Source organism: Leucoraja erinacea, chromosome 39 (assembly GCF_028641065.1).
Source record: "Leucoraja erinacea ecotype New England chromosome 39, Leri_hhj_1, whole genome shotgun sequence".
NCBI lineage: Eukaryota > Metazoa > Chordata > Chondrichthyes > Rajiformes > Rajidae > Leucoraja > Leucoraja erinaceus.
In genome coordinates, this window is record NC_073415.1 from 286,675 (window position 1) to 307,549 (window position 20,875).

The 20,875-nt window shown below is 44.9% G+C and overlaps 1 protein-coding gene across 1 annotated transcript; it reads right to left on the reverse strand.

Moving 5' to 3' along the window:
- Positions 1 to 1,044: 1,044 nt before the first annotated feature.
- Positions 1,045 to 20,037, reverse strand: get3 (guided entry of tail-anchored proteins factor 3, ATPase). The gene is made up of 7 exons (XM_055663905.1): positions 19,860 to 20,037; positions 16,127 to 16,274; positions 12,107 to 12,255; positions 8,961 to 9,111; positions 8,284 to 8,391; positions 5,139 to 5,339; positions 1,045 to 3,076 (listed from the first exon to the last, which is right to left on the reverse strand). The coding sequence occupies exons 1-7, from the start codon at positions 20,009 to 20,011 to the stop codon at positions 2,948 to 2,950; spliced, it is 1,038 nt and encodes a 345-aa protein (XP_055519880.1). The 5' UTR covers positions 20,012 to 20,037; the 3' UTR covers positions 1,045 to 2,947.
- Positions 20,038 to 20,875: the final 838 nt, after the last annotated feature.

Below are 20,875 nucleotides of genomic sequence, written 5' to 3' on the forward strand. Positions count from 1 at the left end.
CAAGAACATAACCTTTCTGTCCTGGGCCTCCTCCATGGCCAGAGTGAGGCCCACTGTAAATTGGAGGAGCAGCACCTGATATTTCGCTTGGGCAGTTTACACCTCAGTGGTATGAACATTGACTTCTACAATTTCAGGTAGTCCCTGCTTTCTCCTCCCCTTCCCAGCTCTCCCTCAGCCCACTGTCTCCGCCTCTTCCTTTCTTCTTCTTGCCCCCCCCCCCCCCACATCAGTCTGAAGAAGGGTCTCTACCCAAAACGTCGCCTATTTCCTTCGCCCCACAGATCCTGCCTCACCCGCTGAGTTTCTCCAGCATGTTTGTCTACCTTTGATTTTATATCATCTGCAGTTCCTTCTTAAATATTTAACCTTTCAATAGTTAGTTTTAACCATCTTTCCTTCACAGCTCCTCCCCATTGAGAATTAATGTAAGCACCAACAAACAAGAACTAAGCTCATGCCATAATATAAGCTTTCCATGCCACAAGCATTAAAATACTATCATGCCAAGTGTGTAGGAAAGAACTGCAGATGCTACTTTACACCGAAGATGGACACAAAATGGAGGAGAACTCAGCGGGTCAGGCAGCATCTCTGGGTGATGTTTCGGGTTGAGACCCTTCTTCAGACCCAAAACGTCACCCATTCCTTCTCTCCAGAGATGCTACCTAACCCGCTGAGTTACTACAGCATTTTGTGTTTATCTATCGTGACTACTTAAGATAACTTTTCTTTACTGATGAAATCCCGTCTGTTTCTCTGAAGGTCTCATCACATTCTGGTACGTTACTTCCCCAATAGGAGAAGTGCAGAATATCACAGCTTCAATGTTAGGTTTGGGGAGAGGGGTGGACAGAAACATAAAGGATATGGTGCAGAGACCCTGCTGGAGGTCACTCCTTGAGATTGAGAGTTCAGAGGTTGGCAGCTGGATCTTTCTGATCTACAACCAGCCTGCTTCAAGTGCACAATACCGATTGTGAGCTTCCAGTGTGCACAAACAAGGCACCAGGGCAGCCAAAAAGGTCACTCAACATAACAGTATGGGATGAGAAATTTATTCTAAATAAATTTTAAACGGCAGTCATCTGTCACGTAAATTAATAAGAGATATTCTTAAAAGAGCGCAACATTTTCTCCTCATGTACTTCTCCAATCACCCTGCTACCTTTGATTTGGTTGGTTCAAACACATGGCCCCTGCTCTCAAAGGGATCTGTTGTTCTAATAGCCAAGTATTTTACAAAACAAAGCAGAGGGAGGGCTTACAATAAACGGGCCTGGATGGCTTTTGTCAGCCTCTCCACAGCAGCGGCAATATTAAAACACAAAATGGTCATTCCACTGTGAAAGAGCCCAATGCATTGAATCTTCCCTCTTTGCTGACGAGGATTAACTTCACCACCCCCATGGGATTTAATTTTCCTTGTGGTTTGACAGTTGCCGCTCAATTACTACCTCAGTCAGTCACCACAGGTTTCACCTACTGCTATTAAAATACATTTAACATTTCTGGAGTGAACAATTCGCTGCCTTGTAATCCCCAACATTAAGCCTTCCCTCTGCCTCTCCTGGAAGATACAATGTTGGATGGTATTGGTCTTCTGGTACATATTAGCAGGTATTTCTCATGGATCAAAGGAAACATTAATGGCTAACATCCGAGTCCAAAGGTTGTTCACATCCATCACCCTTTACAAGGGCAGACCAGAACCATTTAGATATTGTAGCCAATTTTCCCCTTCCCTTTCTACATCCATCTTCTCCGCCATTATCCGAGCCAAGCAGACATCCAACTGCTCTTGCAAAGCCCAGGGATTAATTGTATGATTTTCCTGGCCTGATACGGCTCACTATTTTAAGTTGAGGTGCAGTGATAACAGGGCCTGAGGGATTACCTAAGCTGCCTCCTCCAAACTCGTGGAAGAATCTGCATCCACATTCAACAGGGACATGGACAGGTAAGCAATTTGAACATAGACCTGGCAGATCCAATGCAATAAAATAAAACATTTGAAAGTACCATTCTGGTTAGGTATTCCTTAACAAGTGTCTTCATTTAAACTTCTTTAACAAATCAGAAAGAAACACTTCCATAAAGCACGGGCAGCATTCACAACATGTCTATTGGATGTTCAATTAAATGCCAGGTGTGCCAAACAAGAAAAAAACTCTGGCTACAAATAACACTGGCTACAAGGCGACACTTGACACTAACAGGTTGTCTATTGACCCAAGACCAAGATAGCCTGTGTATTCAGAATAACAAGGTTAATGGAATGGTCACAGGAGATGAATATTAAATTAGACCTAAATGAGATAATGGACCAATATCAGGCAAAAGGCTCCCTTTCACATCTTTGCCTCGAACTGGTGTTGATGTGTTAACAAAGTAACCTGGATAAAGTTGCTAGTGTTAAATGGTTTAATGGACGAGCCTCACAATGTTGAGTGGGTAAACTCACTCAACATGTCACAGTGGAACTGCCCCTTCAGCTGTGAACCATGCACTTCCTTCTGATGACTATCACACTCGGAGTGAAAATTAATCCGATAGTAGTGTGGCTTGCAGCTGGTGAGGGCAGAGGGGCTTCGGTCTTAGGTAGATGCTTATTTTGGAGGGGGGGGGGGGAGGTATATATTTAAGGGGGGGGGGGAGGGGGAAGGAGAGTCAAAGCTGGAAAGCAATGATGTGTAACGTTTGCGAGAGCTAAGATTTAGGTGAAAATGGTACAGCTTTGACACAACCTTCGGGTCGGGTCGGGTCGGCTCGTGTAGTCAGTATTACTGCAGAATTACATGAACAAATAAACTCACACCTGGCTCAACACAATAAATAACATCCACACATCCCTCCCCCATGCTTGTTTCTACAAACACAGTGTTAATAAATTACAAATCCTAGGCTTTCCCCGCATCGGTATTGAAAGGGAATGAAGGAAGTCTGTTCATTTGCTGGGCGGCAGGTAAGGCTCAAGCAAGAGCTTGGAGAAAGTATTGACTTTGTCGGTGCCCCTGACTTCGTGAGGTAACAGTGGGAGCTTCACTATGTGAAAATCTTCATACAGATCCTCCATCTGGAAAACAAAACGGCAACGTTTAAAAAGATGTACAAAAACACTTTTTTAAAAGGATAGGTACACAAAAGGAAGGTGATTGTGAGTGGGATATTTGTTATCTCTTCAAGATATGCCTACCTTGAAGAAGTTCTCCTCTCCTCTCCTCTCCGGAGACAGTTTCACAACCTCCTTTCTAACTGTCCCCCATCTGTGATTCCCCCCTTCCCTCCAACTGTACGCCTAGGACCTCCTCTGTACGCCTTTCTTGTCCCCCCCCCCCCCCGCCCCCGATCAGTCTGAAGAAGAGTTTCGGCCCGAAACGTTGCCTATTTCCTTCGCTCCATAGATGCTGCTGCACCCGCTGAGTTTCTCCAGCTTTTTTGTGTAACCTATTTGTTATACTGATTGTATTGGGAAGGGTGATTATAGGGTGATGGGTTGTATATATCACTAAGAGATACTGTATAGTATATGAGGGTTTTTTGTATGGCTTTGTAAATATTTGATTAGTGTATAAATGTAAATAATTTGGTGTACAAATGGCTGCTGGTGAACATTTGGTGTACATATTTAAGATAATTATAAGCAGTTGAATAAGGGGTGGGAATTAATAAGCTTTGATTCTTCCTGCTTTTCGGACACATATGATTTCATTTATTTATAGATATTGTTTATGACACTTTATAAATATTCTTGTTTTGTTTTTTGTACGCTGTTTCACACTTGCTTTTTATTCTGTTCGAAATAAAGAATTAAAGAATCAAATAAATAAATCGATAGATGGATTAAAAAAAGGCTGAAATCTCCTCTTAAACAGGGAATGCAAACAATTAACTATCCCCCACTGGTAGAGAGCCACAGATGTAGCGACTTGCTAGATGTGTCAAGTCTCGACCCAAAAGGTCTCCTATTCCTTTTCTCCAGAGATGCTGTCTGACCCGCTGAGTAACTTCAGCTTTTTGTGTCTATCTTCGACTTGTTTGATGAACCAGGTAAGTTGATGATTACATCAAACCGCCAGGTTGGTCTCAGTCATTGAAGTATAACGGGGAAAAACACTGGCCAGGATAGATTTAGGTTTGGAAAAACACGGATAGGATAGGTTTAGCTTTAGAGAGTTATTAGGCATCTGCATACAGTGGTGGTGGAAACAGGACCATGACATGAACGCTCTTTCATTGACCCCAGTTCGGCAGAAAGGCCGTATGACTCTATGACTTACACATAGAACAATCACAAAACTGCTTTTAAACATCACAAATCATAAGATTACAGCCAGCCCTTTAAGGAATTGAGATTTAATCATAAAATGATTAGCTCCTGTAAACATATTTTATAGTCTAGCTTCAACTGTGTTTTATAGTCCAGCATCAACTGTGGGACTGTATTCACAGAGCTCCCAACGCTGGCTGCGCTGACCGACATTGCGGAGTCCCTGGGGCCCTTTGCCGAGGGCCGCCAGTGTTGAATCTCCGCCCGGCGCGGCCTGGGGACGTCGGGAGCTGCGGACTACGGTGGGAAGCGGCTGATTTGGAGGTCCAAGCGGCTGAGGTTGGCCTCCAGTCCCGACGTCGGAGTGCCAACATCCCGGCGAGCGGGCCCGAGCGGCGGGCTGCCCGTGGCGGTGACTGCGGAGGGCTCCGGAGGCCCCAACCACGGGCGAACATCAGAGGAAGATGACTGACTTTGGTGCCTTCCCTCACAGTGGTAAACTTTGATTCTGTTGTGTGGGGATGTTTTATGTTGAACTCTATCGTGTGTTGTGTTCTTTATTTTATTGTATGGCTGTATGGTGATCACATTTCACTGTGCCAACTGGCACATGTGACAAATAAATGTATCTTGATCTTGACATTCAACAATCAGTCTATTAGATCCATTATTTAAAAAAATTGAACAAAGAAATGAAACATGTGCGCGCACCCACGTTTACCAATGATGCTTTTGTATGTGAAGAAAGGAATTGCAGGTGCTGGTTTATACCGAAGATAGACGCAAAGTGCTGGAGTAACACAGCGGGACAGGCATCTGTGACGATGGGTGATGTTTCGAGTGGGAACAGTTGCCCGCTGCAGTGTACCTGGTCTAGGTATTTGGACTGGATTTTGTGTCGTGCCTCACACATCCGACAAGGCTTCTCCCCGGGGTCTGGAAACACCAGCTGGTTTACGATGATGTTGTGCGTGTCAATTTTGCACTTTGCCAACTCTTGAATTAGTCGCTCCGTTTCGTACAAGGACAGAAATTCGGCAATGCACACACAGATAAATGTGGTCTGCTCCTGCAAGTGACAAAAACAACAACTGTGAAGCTGCTCTGCATCAGTGCCAAACATGCGGAGTATTGCAAGCGGTTTTGGGACCCGTTTCTGAGGAAGGGTGTGCTAGCTTTGCAGAGGGACTACAGCAGGTTTACGATAATGATCCCAGGAATGATTGGGTGACCATATGATGAACGTTTGATGGCACTGGGCCTGCACTCGCTGGAGTTCCGAAGGATGAGGGGGACCCCATTGAAACTTACCAAATATTAAAAGGCCTGGATGGAGTGGATGTGGAGAGGATGTTTCCACTAGTGTCTGCGGAATTCTCTGCCTCAGAGGGTGGTGGAGGCCGGTTCTCTGGATGCTTGCAAGATAGTGCTCTTAAAAATAGCAGTCAGGGAATATGGGGAGAAGGCAGGAACGGGGTACTGATTGGGGATGATCAGCCATGATCACATTAAATGGCGGTGCTGGCTCGAAGGGCCAAATGGCCTAATCCTGCACCTATTGTCTATTGTCTAGTGGGAGAGTCTTGGACCAGAGGTCACCGCCTCAGAATTAAAAGAACGTTCCTTTAGCAAGGCGATGAGGAGCAATTTCTTTAGTCAGAGGGTGGTGAATCTGTGGAATTCTTTGCCACAGAAGGCTGTGGAGGCCAAGTCAATGGATATTTTGATGGCAGAGATTCTTGATTAGTATGGGTGTCAGGGGTTATGGGGAGAAGGCAGGAGAATGGGGTTCAGATGGAGGGATAGATCAGCCACGATTGAATGGCGGAGTAGACGAAGGGCTGAATGGCCTAATTCCGCTCCTATCACTTATGATCTTAGGACGTCCAGCACCTCCCTGATGGTAATCAAGACTACTCCATTACACTGTCCCAAGTTCAAGTTTCTCTCCATAGTAAAAGCAAAGAGAAGTTATCATTGAGGACCTTGCCCATCTCCTGCAAACCCATTCACACATTAATGCTTGGTTTCTGATGAGCCCTATACCCTCTCAAGTTAGCCTCTTTCCCTTAATAACTTTGCATTGGATTCTCCTTAATTTTATCTGTCAGAGCTATCTCCTGCCCACATCTTTGCCTTCCTGATTTCCTTCTCATTTATGGTCCAGTCTCCTAAACTCCTGTAGGGATACACTTGATCTCAGCTGCCATTACCTGGCCCATGCCGCCTCCTTGTTTCTGACCAGAGCCTCAATTTCTTACTCCCAGCTGCCCTGCCCTTCACTCGAACAGGAACATGTATGCATTGAACTCTCATCGCCACACTTAAAAGCATCCTTCAATCTGGACATTCCTTTATCAACCATCTAGGCTACACCATTACATCGATGACCCCATGGACGTCCCTGGCCAGGACCGGCCCCGAAAGCAGTGGGCAACCCTCAACCGCTTGAGGACAGGCGTCGGACGCTCTGGAGTAGCGATGAAGAGGTGGGGCCTCGTGGACCAGCGAATGTGGGGACCCAACACAGACAGTGGAGCACATAGTCACCAGTTGCCCCAAACACCGGCCACCGAATGGTGAACAAGGTCTGATTGACCTGGACGATGACAAGTTGGCCTGGCTCGCCTCAACGGAGCTGCAGGTCTAAAAGACATACGGCAGAAGAAGAAGAAGATATCCCTTTGCCTGCAAGCAATTCCAATTATCTTAAGCAAGTTCTCATCTAATATCATCTATGGTTGCAGATACGTGAGATACGGTCTTAAAATAATCCGCTGTCTAATTTACAGGCCACAGAGAAAACAGAGAAAACGCTTCTGTCTGCTCTATAGCCTCAGAAATAGATTCTGACTATCTACCCGTCTATCGGACTATCTTTTCATTTTAATGTGCTCCAAGTTACAATTTGAGGTCAGGTTACAGGATAATTACAGGAAAACATACAATTTGCTCCTGGCAAGCAGGGGGCCGGGACACTCCTGGTGAGCAGGCCTGAATCGCCCGCTGTGGTCAGCCGACGGAGGAGGACTCGGCCCACAGGAGCGAGTGGTGGAGGCGAGGTGGTCAGGTCAGAGCCCCGAGGGCGAGGAGGGCCAAAGAGGAGCCCCTGTGGATGAGGTCTTGTAGGGCCGAAGCCTCATGGTTTGGGGCTGAGCCTCAAGGTCAAGGCAGGCTGAGGACAGCATCACCGAGAACTAAGGGGGCCCCAGCGTTGGGAGGGGGGAGGGGGGGTGAAGAAGGGATGAACAAGAGGAATCGAATATAGGAGCCAAGAGGTCCTTCTGCAGTTGTACAGAGCCCTAGTGAGACCACACCTGGAGTATTGTGTGCAGTTTTGGTCCCCTAATTTGAGGAAGGACATTCTTGCTATTGAGGGAGCCCAGCATAGGTTTACAAGGTTAATTCCCGGGATGGCGGGACTGTCATATGCTGAGAGGATGGAGCAGCTGGGCTTGTACACTCGGGAGTTTAGAAGGATGAGAGGGAATCTTATTGAAACATATGTGGAATCGAGATTGTTAAAGGCTTGGACTCGCTAGAGGCAGGAAACATGTTCCCGATGTTGGGGGAGTCCAGAACCAGGGGCCACAGTTTAAGAATAGGGAATAAGCCATTTAGAACGGAGACGAGGAAACACTTTTTCTCACAGAGAGTGGTGAGTCTGTGGAATTCTCTGCCTCAGAGGGCGGTGAAGGCCGGTTCTCTGGATGCTTTCAAGAGAGAGCTAGATAGGGCTCTTAAAAATAGCAGAGTCAGGGGAGAAGGCAGGAACGGGGTATTGATTGGGGATGATCAGCCATGATCACATTGAATGGCAGTGCTGGCTCGAAGGGTCGAATGGCCTACTCCTGCACCTATTGTGTATTGTGTATTGTCTATTGAGTACTTTTTGTAACGTTGTCTGCGCCTTGCTGGCTCCTCTTTCGTGTATCTTGTATGCAAAAGCAAAGAATTTCTCTACACCTAGCTAGGTACAAATGACAATAGAGTATCAACATCATCATAATTACCGGGTCTTTAAACTGCTCACTGACGGAACGAATGACCGGCAGGGTCTCTTCCAGCTTGGATGCAAGTTGATCCGCATTCATGTCACCGAGTCCAAGCATACTGCACATCTGAAATGCAGGCACTGATTCAATATAGACTCCACATCCAACATAACCAAAGATTACTTAGATCACCGACAATGAAAGTGACAATTATTGAGAGATGATTACAGAACAGTCATGTTAAATTTTAATTGAAGTCACGATGCGATATTTTATTTCAATTGCAAGTAATCCTAGCTTTTTAGTTTAGTTTAGAGACTTAGTGGGAACAAGCCCATCGACCCACTGAGTCCACACCAGCCAGCGATCCCCGCACACCAACAATATTCTACACACACTAGGGACAATTTACAATTACCGAAGCCAATTAAGCTACAAACCTGTATGTCTTTGGAGTGTTGGAGGAAACCGGAGCACCCAGAAGAAACCCACATGGTCATGGGGAGAACGTACAAACTCAATGCAGACAGCATCCGTAGTCAGGATGGAACCCGAGTCTCTGGCGCTGCAAGCCAGCAACTCTACTGATGCACCACTGCTGCCTTTCTTTTTGGCATCAATTATCAGTAATTATTTGATCTCATTTTAAACAAGTAATTATTTGATCTCATTTCAAACAGATAGGTTTAGTCTACCTGGGAGATGAAAGGACTAATTTGGTTTTTAATCTGCATTAGCCGCCCGAGACCCCTCTCGACGATAGTTGGGAAGTTCAAGAGCCGCAGTGTGTGTCCTGTTGGTGCCGTGTCAAAGACCACCACTGAGAAATTCATGCCTTTCACCAATCTGTAAAACAGATGCGAAACAAAAGATATTTCACAAAAAGGCGGTGCTAAGTTAAGAAAACCCTTCGGTAAAAGTTGCTTTAATTTACTTTAGAGGCAGAGCGAGGAAACGGGCCCTTTGGCTTGTTCCAACCAAAGATCCTATAGCGGAGCAAGATAGACCACTCCTGCTAAATGCAATGGGCTGACGTGTAGTACGCAACGGAGCGGAACGTGGGCCTTTTTTTCATTCATTTCAGTAACTGGACCCGACCCGACTCGCAGTTTAATCAACGTGGCGGGGGAACAGTTTGTGTTAATAAATTATAATTCTGAAAATGAGAAGATTTTTACCAAAGAACGTTTATTTTTACGAGGATGTTTCCGTAACCGGCTTCCGTCTCCGCACTAGTATCTTTGCTCCGCTACGGGATCTTTGGTGCGGAGACGGAAGCCGGTTACGGAAATATGGCCGAAAATTAACCATGAATCTGCCCATGACCGTACTACGTCTTTTTCGTCAAGTGATCTATCTAGCTCGCTGTAGGATCTTTGGTTTCAACCAGCGATCACCCCATGCAGCAACACTATCCTACACACTAGGGACAACGTACAATTTTACCTACAAACTTGCATAACGTTGGAGTGTGGCAGGTGACCGGAGCACGCAGTGAAAACCCAAGCAGGTCACAAGGAAAACGTACAAACTCCGTACTGACAGCACCGGCAGTCCGGATCGAATCCGTGTCTCTGGCACTGTAAGGTACCGCTACGCCACTGTGCCGCCACCATTTAGCATCATTTAGTTGCAAATTACTGTACACGTAATGCAGATCCAATCTAATAAAAATCTATCCAATTGTAATTCAATGTATCTGGCAAAATAAGCAGTGTGACGGGAGTCAAATGTACAGCAGCATTTACTATCCAGGTGCCTCGAACATTTAGTGTTCATAAGTGATGAGAGCAGAATTGGTCCATTACAGGAAAGAACTGCAGATGCTGGTTTAAATCGAAGGTAGACACAAAATGCTGGAGTAACTCAGCGGGACAGGCAGCATCTCTGGAGAGAAGGAATGTGTAACGTTTCGCGTCGAGAAGAAGTCTGAAGAAGGGTCTCGACCCGAAACGTCACCCATTCCTTCTCTCCAGAGATGCTGCCTGTCCCGCTGAGTTACTCCAGCATTTTGCGTCTGCCTCTAACATTTAACTTTACTTCCAAAACTAGCAATCAGTGGCAGGATCTTCACAGCAGAAGAGATGAAATTTAAGTTTCAAAGTGATGATCTCCATGGAAAAACCAGGAAGCAAAATGGAGGTTTGTGTCCGAATGTGCAGCAATGAACATACATCAAGCTACATTCCTGCACGTCTTGAGTGTTGGAGAAAACCGAAGATCTCGGAGAAAACCCACGCAGGTCACGGGGAGAACGTACAACAAACTCCGTACAGACAGCACCCGTAGTCGGGACCAAACCCGGGTCTCCGGCACTGCAAGTTGCCGTAAGGCGGCAACTCTACCGCGGCGCCACCGTGAGCCCACCACCATTGTATGCCAGAGTTAACCGTCTCCATGCAACGCCTCCACCCTAGTCCATCTCACACGATGTACATGTCTTATTCTTATTTTATTATTCCCTCTTCCCATCCCCGCTGTTTCCAGAAACAATATTTTCTTTCTTTCTTTTAAATCTTTTTATTAGTTTTTTTCCAAAAAACAAAAACAAAACAAAAAAAAACCAAAAAGAATAATGATAAACATAACAATGATATTGATACATAGGGGTCAGGATTACATTAATAACAGGTATAACCTAATACGAGTCCAGTGCCAAAATACACATTGAATATAGACCTCTATGTAAATATAGTTCAATGTTTAAAAGAAAACTTATATATGTAGAAAAACACACAGATAAAAAGGAAAAAAAAAGGAAAAAAGAAACAACCCCCCCTAAACTAAAGAAGAAAAAAAAAAAGAAAAACAAAGCAAAACAGAATCTGAACTGAGAATTTCAACAGTTTAAGTCTGTTTGTCGTCAAGTCCGTTCCACCATATAAAGGTAAAATAGTTTTTATATCGGTTAGAGAGGGAGCAATTTATGTTGTGTGAAAGTGTTGAATACATTTCCCCCACAGAAACGATATTTTGATTGATTCATTACAATATACCTCGTTGAAACAGGCCCTTCAGCCCATCAAATCCACACCGACCATTGATCATCCATTCACCCTAGCTCTATGTTATCCCACTTTCTCATCCATTCCCACGCACACTCGGGACAATTTTACAGAAGCCAATTAACCTACAAATCTACACATTTTTGGGACGTAGGAGAAACTGGAGCACCTGGAGGGAACCCACACAGTCTTCCCTGAACCACATCCATATAGTACACCTCAAGTACTATGCATTCAATTAGCACATTAAAGTGCTCAAGTAGTTTTATTCCTAGCTTATGCCATCACAAACAGCTCATACAAGTCCTCATTCCACTCATTCCGACCCTCCATCCCCTTCCCAAGGTGGTCCTTTTGCAGCTTGTTAAATGGGTCATCCACTATTGCCTGATCAGAAATCTATTTCACCACTCATTTGTCTCAACACTTTGCTGAAAGAAGTTCTCATCAAGAAGGTGTCTGTGGTTATGAGGAGAAGGCAGGAAAATGGGGTTCAGAGGGAAAGATAGATCAGCCATGATTGAATGGCGGAGTAGACTTGATGGGCCGAATGGCCCAATTCTGCTCTCATCACTTATGAACATGAACTTTTCGTTCTATGAACTTCATAGAAATTGAGAATATGAATATTATCATTCTAAACAACAAGTATTCCCATGCCCAACACAAAAGTATTCTTCCTCTTATTGGCATTGTTCCTGCATCAAGTCGCGATGTAGGAAAGATTAACAGAGCTGAACTCAAGTCACCACTAATTCTAGTTAGAGGTCGTAGCCCAGAATGTTGAGTCTTAAATGGATATGACAAAGGTAGAAACCTGCCCCAGCTCACATTACCTCATAACTTCAGCATAGCTCATGGCTTCATCGATGCCTGGGAACGCACTCATTGCCTCCTGCATCATCTTCTTGCCCATGCTCAACATATTATCTTCTTCGAAAAATTCATCGGGTAGTTCAGCTACACCAAGGCTTGGATCAATTTCCTGCTCAGCAAACAGGAAAACAGTTAAGTGTTAAGTTTAACTTCATCTAGGTAACCAAATTTGCACAGAAAAAGAAATGCCCAAATGCGATATCTTCAAATAGTAATCAATCCTATTTTCTTCAATAAAAAAAAGGATGTCTTAGATTTGACCCTGAATTACTGAATGAATCAATATCTGATGATGAGGAGTACAGAAGGAGTACAGAAGAGGAGATTGCATTTGGTTATGTCGATATTCTCAGCTAGAGCCAATGCAGATCCACCACCGATTTTCCAGTCACGTCCGGTGCCTCAGACAAATTTATGAGCACACTTGAAACCTCTCCCCCAGAAGTCCCCCCCGAAAATGTGGCGCCAAGCCGGTTAAGGCAGCCGATCTCGTCCTCAATCGGGACTTCCACGCCGATGACTAGTCGAATTTACCCCCCTGCAGCTGCTTCTTTTCCTGTGCCCCACTCTGTGGTGTGCACCCATTTCCCCCACACTCCCTTCCACCTATATCCCTCCCTGCAGCTTTAGAAGTCACTGTTTGTCTCAGACACCCTTTTGTTTCCTTTTCAGCCCTGGCCTTTGTACACCCATCCGCAAACCAAATCTCCATCTATCACTTACCAGGGTTTGTCCCACCCCACCTTTTTCACAGCTTTCTCCCACCTACTGCAATCAATCTGAAAAAGGATCTCAACCTGAAACGTCACCTATCCATGTCATAATGTCATGTGATAGGAGCAGAATTAGGCCATTCGGTCCATCAAGTCTACTCCGCCATTCAATCATGGCTGATCCATCTCTCTCTCTCCTAACTTCATTCTCCTGCCTTCTCCCCATAACCCCTGACACCCGCACACTAATCAAGAATCTATCTATCTCTGCCGTAAAAATATCCATTGACAGCCTCCACAGCCGTCTGAGACGAAGAATTCCACAGATTAACCACCCTCCATAGATGTTGCCCGACCCCCTGAGTTACTCCAGTACTGCGGGGTTTTTTTGCATATCCTGGTCACTGCATTATAGGAAGGATGCAGAACCTGTAGAGGTGCAGAAGGGATTTACCAGGATGCTGCCTGGATTGGAATGTATTAGCTATAAGGGGAGGCTAAACAAACTTGGATTGTTTTTGCAGGCGTCTCGGAGACTGCGGGACAATCTGATAAAGTATATAATATTATGAGAGACACAGATTTTGCCCCTCTCCCATCGGGCAAAAGGTATAGAAGTGTGAAAACACCCACCTCTAGATCCAGGGACAGTTTCTTCCCAGCTGTTATCAGGCAATTGAATCATCCTACCACAACCAAAGAGCAGTGCTGAATTACTATCTACCTTGTTGGTAACACTTGGACTATTTTTGATTGTACTAAACTTGCTTTACCTTGCACTAAATGTTATTCCCTTATCATGTATCTATGCACTGTAAATGGCTCGATGGTAATCATGTGCATTGTCTTTCTGCTGACTGGTTAAAACGCAACAAAAGCTTTTCACTGTACCTCGGTACACGTGACAATAAACTAGACTGAACTGAGATAGGTTAAATAGTGAAAACATCAATTATTAGAGGGTTTTTGGTGATAGGAAAAAGATTAAAAGGAGATTTGCAACACAAAGTGTTTGCACTGTGCGGTTGGTGTCTGGTAAACACAACCAAGGGAGGTGGTAGAGCAGATGTGACAACAATCTGTAAATGACATTTTGAGACACACACAAAATAGGACGGGAATAGAGGGACACAGACCATGAGCAGGCAAGCGAGGCGCTGTGGTAATCTGGCGAGCTGACCTATACCACCGCACTGAGTCCAGTTGCCAGCTCTCGGACACCTCCTCCTACTTATCATTGGACTTATCCCACAGATGAGCACCAGGCCATAATCTCACAGACCATTTCTGATGTTTAAGAAGGAACTGCAGATGCTGGAAAATCGAAGGTAGACAAAAATGTTGGAGAAACTCAGCAGGTGAGGCAGCATCTATGGAGCGAAGGAAGTAGGCGACATTTCGGGTCGAGACCCTTCTTCAGTCTGACGAAGCATCTTGATCCGAATCGTCGCCTATTTCCTTCGCTCTATAGATGCTGCCTCACCCTCTGAGCTTCTCCAGCATTTTTGTCTACCGACCATTTCTGATGTTATCACCTCTGGCTGTCTGCCCTCCACAGCCTCCAACCTTATCGATTCCCAGCCCAGCATGGCCTGGTTTTACCTTTTCTCCAAAATCCATAAACACACTGCCCTGGCAGACCCATTGTTTCTGCCTGCTCCTGTCCCGCTGAAATGATTTCCACATACCTCGATGCATTATATCCTCCCAGTCCAATCTCCTCCAACCTATGTCCAAGATACCTCACACGCCCTTCGTCTCTTTAACGACTTCCACTTTCCGAGCCCCCACTCACTCATCTTTACTATGGACATTCAGTCACCAGTCTGAAGAAGGGTCTTGACCCGAAATGTCACCCATTCCTTCTCTCCAGAGATGCTGCTTGTCCCGCTGAGTTACTCCAGCATTTTGTGGCTATCTTGGGATTAGATTAATTTGGCAATGTGATCGGTGTAAACACAGTGGGCCAAAGGGCTCGTTCCTTCACTATATTTTGCTATGCAATTTAAAAGTAAAACTGGTAGTTATGGAATTCAAAACCCAAATTAATATTGTGCAAGACGGAACTGCAGATGCTGGTTTAAACCAAAGATAGACACAAAAAGCTAGAGTAATTCAGCAGGAACTCCCCTGACTTTCAGTCTGAAGAAGGGTCTCGACTCAAAAGTCACCTATTCTTTATTGCCAGAGATGCTATCTGACCCACTAAGTTACCCCAGCTTTTTGTGTCTGTCCCGAGTTAATATTTGTTGGCGATACAAACTTAGGTATGGCACTTCCCAATTTCCTCTCCGCATACCAAAATCATAATGGGAATCAAACTGGGATCAATAATAAAAAAAATGGTTCAGGATGGAGGTGGCAGATTTCTTACAAGACCTTATCTTCAACAGTCCTCGAACCAGAATTACCCTTTTAACATATTTCAAGGCTGCACTTATCTTGATATTTTTATAATATAATCTTTTAATTCTCCACACATAGAAGATTGTTAAGGGCTTGGACACGCTAGAGGCAGGAAACATGTTCCCGATGTTGGGGGAGTCCAGAACCAGGGGCCACAGTTTAAGAATAAGGAGTAAGCCATTTAGAAAGGAGACGAGGAAACACTTTTTCTCACAGAGAGTGGTGAGTCTGTGGAATTCTCTGCCTGAGAGGGTGGTGGAGGCAGGTTCTCTGGATGCTTTCAAGTGAGAGCTAGATAGGGCTCTGAAAAATAGCGGAGTCAGGAGATATGGGGAGAAGGCAGGAACGGGGTACTGATTGGGGATGATCAGCCATGATCACGTTGAATGGCGGTGCTGGGTCGAAGGGCCAAATGGCCTACTCCTGCACCTATTGTCTGTTGTCCACCTATCAAATATGAAAACACTTCTAGTACAAAGTAGCTTCAATGTTTAGCTTAGTAACAGACCCTTCTGCCCACTGAGTACACACTGATCACCCATTCACACTGGTTCTGTAATCTTACTTTCCCATTCAATCTCCACACTCCTGGGGTTAATTTACAGAGGGTCAATTAACCTACAAACTCATGCATCTTTAAGATGTGGGAGAAAATCAACGCATCTGGAAAAAACAGGTTACAGGGCGAACGTCTCACAGATAGCACCCGAGGTCAGGATCAAACCCAGGACTCTGGCACTTTGAGCCAGCAGCTCAACCAGCTGCACCACTGTGTTGCTTACATATTTTGATACATTGAATTACTGAATAAATCATGGAAAATATGTCGAAAGTTATCTCCACTGCTAACATTTTACTTACCATAGCAAAGAGGTTGTCATAACCCTTCACCTTTGTTGGCACTTTGGAGAATTTCTGATCAAACGCATCAGAAATGTTATGGGCTGGGTCTGTGGAAATAATCAGCACAGTCTCTCGAACCTCTGCCAACTGCACAGCCAAGCTGCAACTGTTTGGAATAAAAAGATTTGTATTGAGGAGACACAAGGAACTGCAGATGCTGGAATAGAAACATAGAAACATAGATAATAGGTGCAGGAGTAGGCCATTCGGCCCTTCGAGCCTGCACCGCCATTCAATATGATCATGGCTGATCATCCAACTCAGTATCCCGTACCTGCCTTCTCTCCATACCCCCTGATCCCCTTAGCCACAAGGGCCACATCTAACTCCCTCATAAATATAGCCAATGAACTGGCCTCAACTACCTTCTGTGGCAGAGAATTCCAGAGATTCACCACTCTTTGTGTGAAAAATGTTTTTCTCATCTCAGTCCTAAAAGATTTCCCCCTTATCCTTAAACTGTGACCCCTTGTTCTGGAACACAAACAAAGTGCTGGAGGAACTCAGCAATCTGTGGAAGGAATGGATGAGTGACGTTTCAGATCTGGTTCCTGCTTCAGAGTTTATCGATTCCCTCCACAAATGCTGCGTGACCCAATGAGAATCTCCAACCACTTATGTTTTGCTAAAGGTTTGTATTTATATACAGATGTATTCACACAGTGAAGTGCTTTTTAGCCAATAACCATCTTTTGATCTGAAGACATTTGTACTGTCGAAGGGGAAACCATCCCCACTCAGCAAGCTCCCGCACACTGCAATCTGATAATGACTGGAAAGTGATAGTCGGATCAGGTGAGGAGGGATACTGGCAGATGGGTGGAAGTTGTAACAAAGGCTGGAGATAAAGTGGGAAAGGGGTGTAGATATTAAATCTGATAAGAAGATGAGGAGTGAAATGTAGAACTAGAGGAAGGGATAGCTGGTGGAGAGGATTGGGGGTAGAAAAGAAAAAAATGGTTGTATGGAGTAGGGAAGGATGGGAGATGAGCAGATGGAGGAGGAGAAAGGAACTAGGGAGTTTTCACCCACTCGCAATCTGTCCGGTTCTACATTTCACTTCCCATCTTCCTTTTTATCAGATTCCACATTCTGTCACCGCACCACAAAAAGAGCTTTCTCCTCACCTCAATACTAAATGGCTTACCTTTATTCTGAAACTGTAACCCCTGCTTTCAGATCCGACAGCCAAGGGAACACCATCCCTGCTGATACCCCGGTTAAAATTAGGTCCGTTTAAACACTAGAGAATACAGGTCTAGTTTACTCAATCTAATCCCAAACAGCAAGCTATCACTCGCGAACCCATCTGATAAACCTTCATTACAATCTCTGACAAATCTTATTTTTTCACAAAATTGGACACAAGGCTCCAGGTGCAGTCTCACTAAGGGTTGTAAATAGAGTAAGACATCATCATGACAGCACTCCCATAATAAAGGCCAATAGACCATTGTCCTTCTTGTGAAAATAATGTAAACATTCAAACTTATAACTAAATAGGAAGGAACTTGGAGATACTGCTTTAAATGGAAGATAGACATAAAATACTGAAGGTCTGAAGAAGGGTCTCGACCCAAAACGTCGCCTATTTCCTTCACCCTGGACCCTATTTCCGCTGCACCCGCTGAGTTCCTCCAGCATTTTTGTCTACCTTCGATTTTCCAGCATCTACAGTTCCTTCTTAAATATAAAATACTGGGGTAACTCAGCGGGATAAGCCACATCTCTGGAGAGAAGAAATGGTTAACGTTTCGGATCGAGATCCAAAGAATGAGTCTGAAGAAGGGTCTCGACCTGAAACGGCACCCATTCTTCTCTCCAGAGATGTTGCCTGTCCCGCTGAGTTAATCCAGCATTTTGTGTCTAGTAACTAAAGTGTGTTTAGTTATGGTGCCAGAGAAGTGTTTTTCTAATTGTTACTTTCTTCCACAGAAAAAAACAATTTATGGAAAATTCCAAATTAAACACCGTAGCAACTAATAGATCATGGCACATACTTTAAAGTGGCACGGCCTCAATATAGCTACAACCATTAAGGATCAATATAGCACACTAGAGACACAGCAGATGAATGGTCTCTAAGTCTGTTGAAGAATAACTTGCCTGACACAAAATTCACTTTGGGCCACGTTTTAATCCAGCAACAGCAGCTTGTTTTCATCTAACCCACAGACTGTTTCCTTGATCATCTTTATTTTTTTTAACATATTTTTCATTCATTTCTTCTATATCTCTCTATATCACTAATCAATATCTCTAATTTCCCTTTCCCCTGACTCTCATTCGAAAGATGGGTTTTGGCCCAAAACATCACCTATTCCTTTTCTCCAAAGATGCTGCCTGACCTGCTGTGTTACTCCTGGATAGAGTGTATGTGGAGAGAATGTTTCCACTAGTGGGAGTGTCTCGGACCGGAGATCATAGTCTCAGAATTGAAGGACTTTCCTTTAAGGAGGAGATGAAGAGGAGTTTCTTTAGTCAGAGGGTGATGAATCTGTGAAATTAATTGCCACAAAAGGCTGTGGAGGCCAAGTCAACTGATATTTTTAAGACAGAGATAGATTCTTGATTAGTACAGATCTGTCAGGGGATCTGTCAGGGAAGGCAGGAGAATGGGATTGAGAGGGAGAGAGATCAACCATGATTGAATGGCACAGTAGTCTAGACTTGATGGGCCAAATGGTCTAATTTTGCTCCTATCACTTATGAACATGATCATTTTGTGTTTTTTCTTCGGTATAAACCAGCAGCTACAATTCCTTCTTGCATACAACTGTATTTATGCAATGTTTTAAATCTATTAAAGGGGCTAAAGGCAGAGTTTGCGACGAACCGTCACGCAGAATTAGGAGGTAGACCAAAGTGCTGGAGAAACTCAGCGGGTGCAGCAGCATCTATGGAGCGAAGGAAATGGCAACGTTTCGGCCCGAAACTTTACCTATTTCCTTCGCTCCATAGATGCTGCTGCACCCGCTGAGTTTCTCCAGCACTTTTGTCTACCTTCGATTTTCCAGCATCTGCAGTTCCTTCTTAAACGCAGAATTAGGAGATGTGGACCAAGGGCTTGTTCGTGGGGAGAGGCTCCTATGGGAGGATACAGGCAGCTGAGAACCCGCTGCGGGGAAATATAGACACAAAAAGCTGGAGTAACTCAGCGGGTCAGGCAGCATCTCTGGAGAGAAGGAATAGGTGACAGACTTTTGCCGTCCATAATCATGTTCTCCAGATATGCTGCCTTACCCGGTGAGTTACTCCAGCTTTTTGTCAAGTCAAGTCACATTTATTTATATAGCACATTTAAAAAACAACTCTCGTTGGCCAAAGTGCTTTACATTTGTTATAAGAATAACACAACAAAACAGACTACATACATATATATACACATGTAGCCCTCACTCAGAGGACGTCAGGAAAGGCTTGGTAGTATAGATAAGTCTTTAGTCTCGACTTAAAAGAGTTGATGGAGGGGGCAGTTCTGATAGGAAGAGGGATGCTGTTCCACAGCCTAGGGGCTGCAACCGCAAAGGCGCGGTCGCCCCTGAGCTTTTGTGTGTTTGCCTTCGGTTTAAACCAGCATCTGCAGTTGCTTCCTACACGAGAGTTCGGGCATCTGGGCCTGACAGTGACAGCCGCCCCATGGCAACTCCAGCAACAGCAACAGCCCCGGCCCCGGCCCTGGCCCTTCTACCTGCAGGTGGTTTTGCCCACTCCTCCTTTGCCGCCCACGAAGATCCACTTGAGTGATTTCTGCTCGATGATGTTGGAGAGGGTGGGCTCCAGGGGCTCCACGTCGATGGCGTCCTCGAACTCCTCGTCCATCGCCGCCGCCGCCGCCGCCATCTTGCGCCGTCACGTGAGCGGGGCCTGAGGCCTCGCCCTGTTCCCGTCGCCTCCCTCCCTCCCCCCCCGCGGGTTGCCGCCACCTCAACACCGCCTGCAAACCCCTCAACAGCAACAACGGCGGCCGAACCCACTCCTAATCACACACACGCACACACATACAAAACAATTCCTCCCCCCCAACCCACACAACTTGGCATCACCACCCCCTCCTATCCGCGCCGATGTTCCCAACACAACATCTTCACATTCCTTAAACTGCTGCCCACCAGATTAAAGTTGTGCATTACTTTAAATGTTTTATCCTTCGCTATTCCTGCCCAGAAATAACCATATAACAATTGCAGCACGGAAACATTATTCTCACCTAGTCCCATCTACCTGCACTCAGACCATATAAGTTCAAGTTCAAGAGAGTTTATTGTCATGTGTCCCTGTATAGGACAATGAAATTCTTGCTTTGCTTCAGCACACAGAAAATAGTAGGCATTGACTACAAAACAGATCAGTGTGTGCATATACCATAATATAAATATATACACACATGAATAAATAAACTGATAAAGTGCAAATAACAGAAAATGGGTTATTAATAATCAGAGTTTTGTCCGAGCCAGGTTTAATAGCCTGATGGCTGTGGGGAAGTAGGTATTCCTGAACCTGGTTGTTGCAGTCTTCAGGCTCCTGTACCTTCTACCTGAAGGTAGCAGGGAGATGAGTGTGTGGCCAGGAAGGTGTGGGTCTTTGATGATACTGTGCATTTAAAGTAGCATTCGCTATTCCTGCCCAGAAATAACCATATAACAATTACAGCATGGAAACAGGCCATCGCGGCCCTTCTAGTCCGTGCCAAACACTTATTCT

Excerpts from the sequence above, each read along its gene's own strand:
- get3 (XM_055663905.1), bottom strand. The coding sequence starts at position 20,011 with ATGGCGGCGGCGGCGGCGGCGATGGACGAGGAGTTCGAGGACGCCATC. Across the intron at positions 8,392-8,960 it reads TTAGTCCTTTCATCTCCCAG|ATGTGCAGTATGCTTGGACT; the intron begins GTAGACTAAACC and ends CCTGCATTTCAG. Across the intron at positions 5,340-8,283 it reads GTGAGCAGTTTAAAGACCCG|GAGCAGACCACATTTATCTG; the intron begins GTAATTATGATG and ends TGTCACTTGCAG.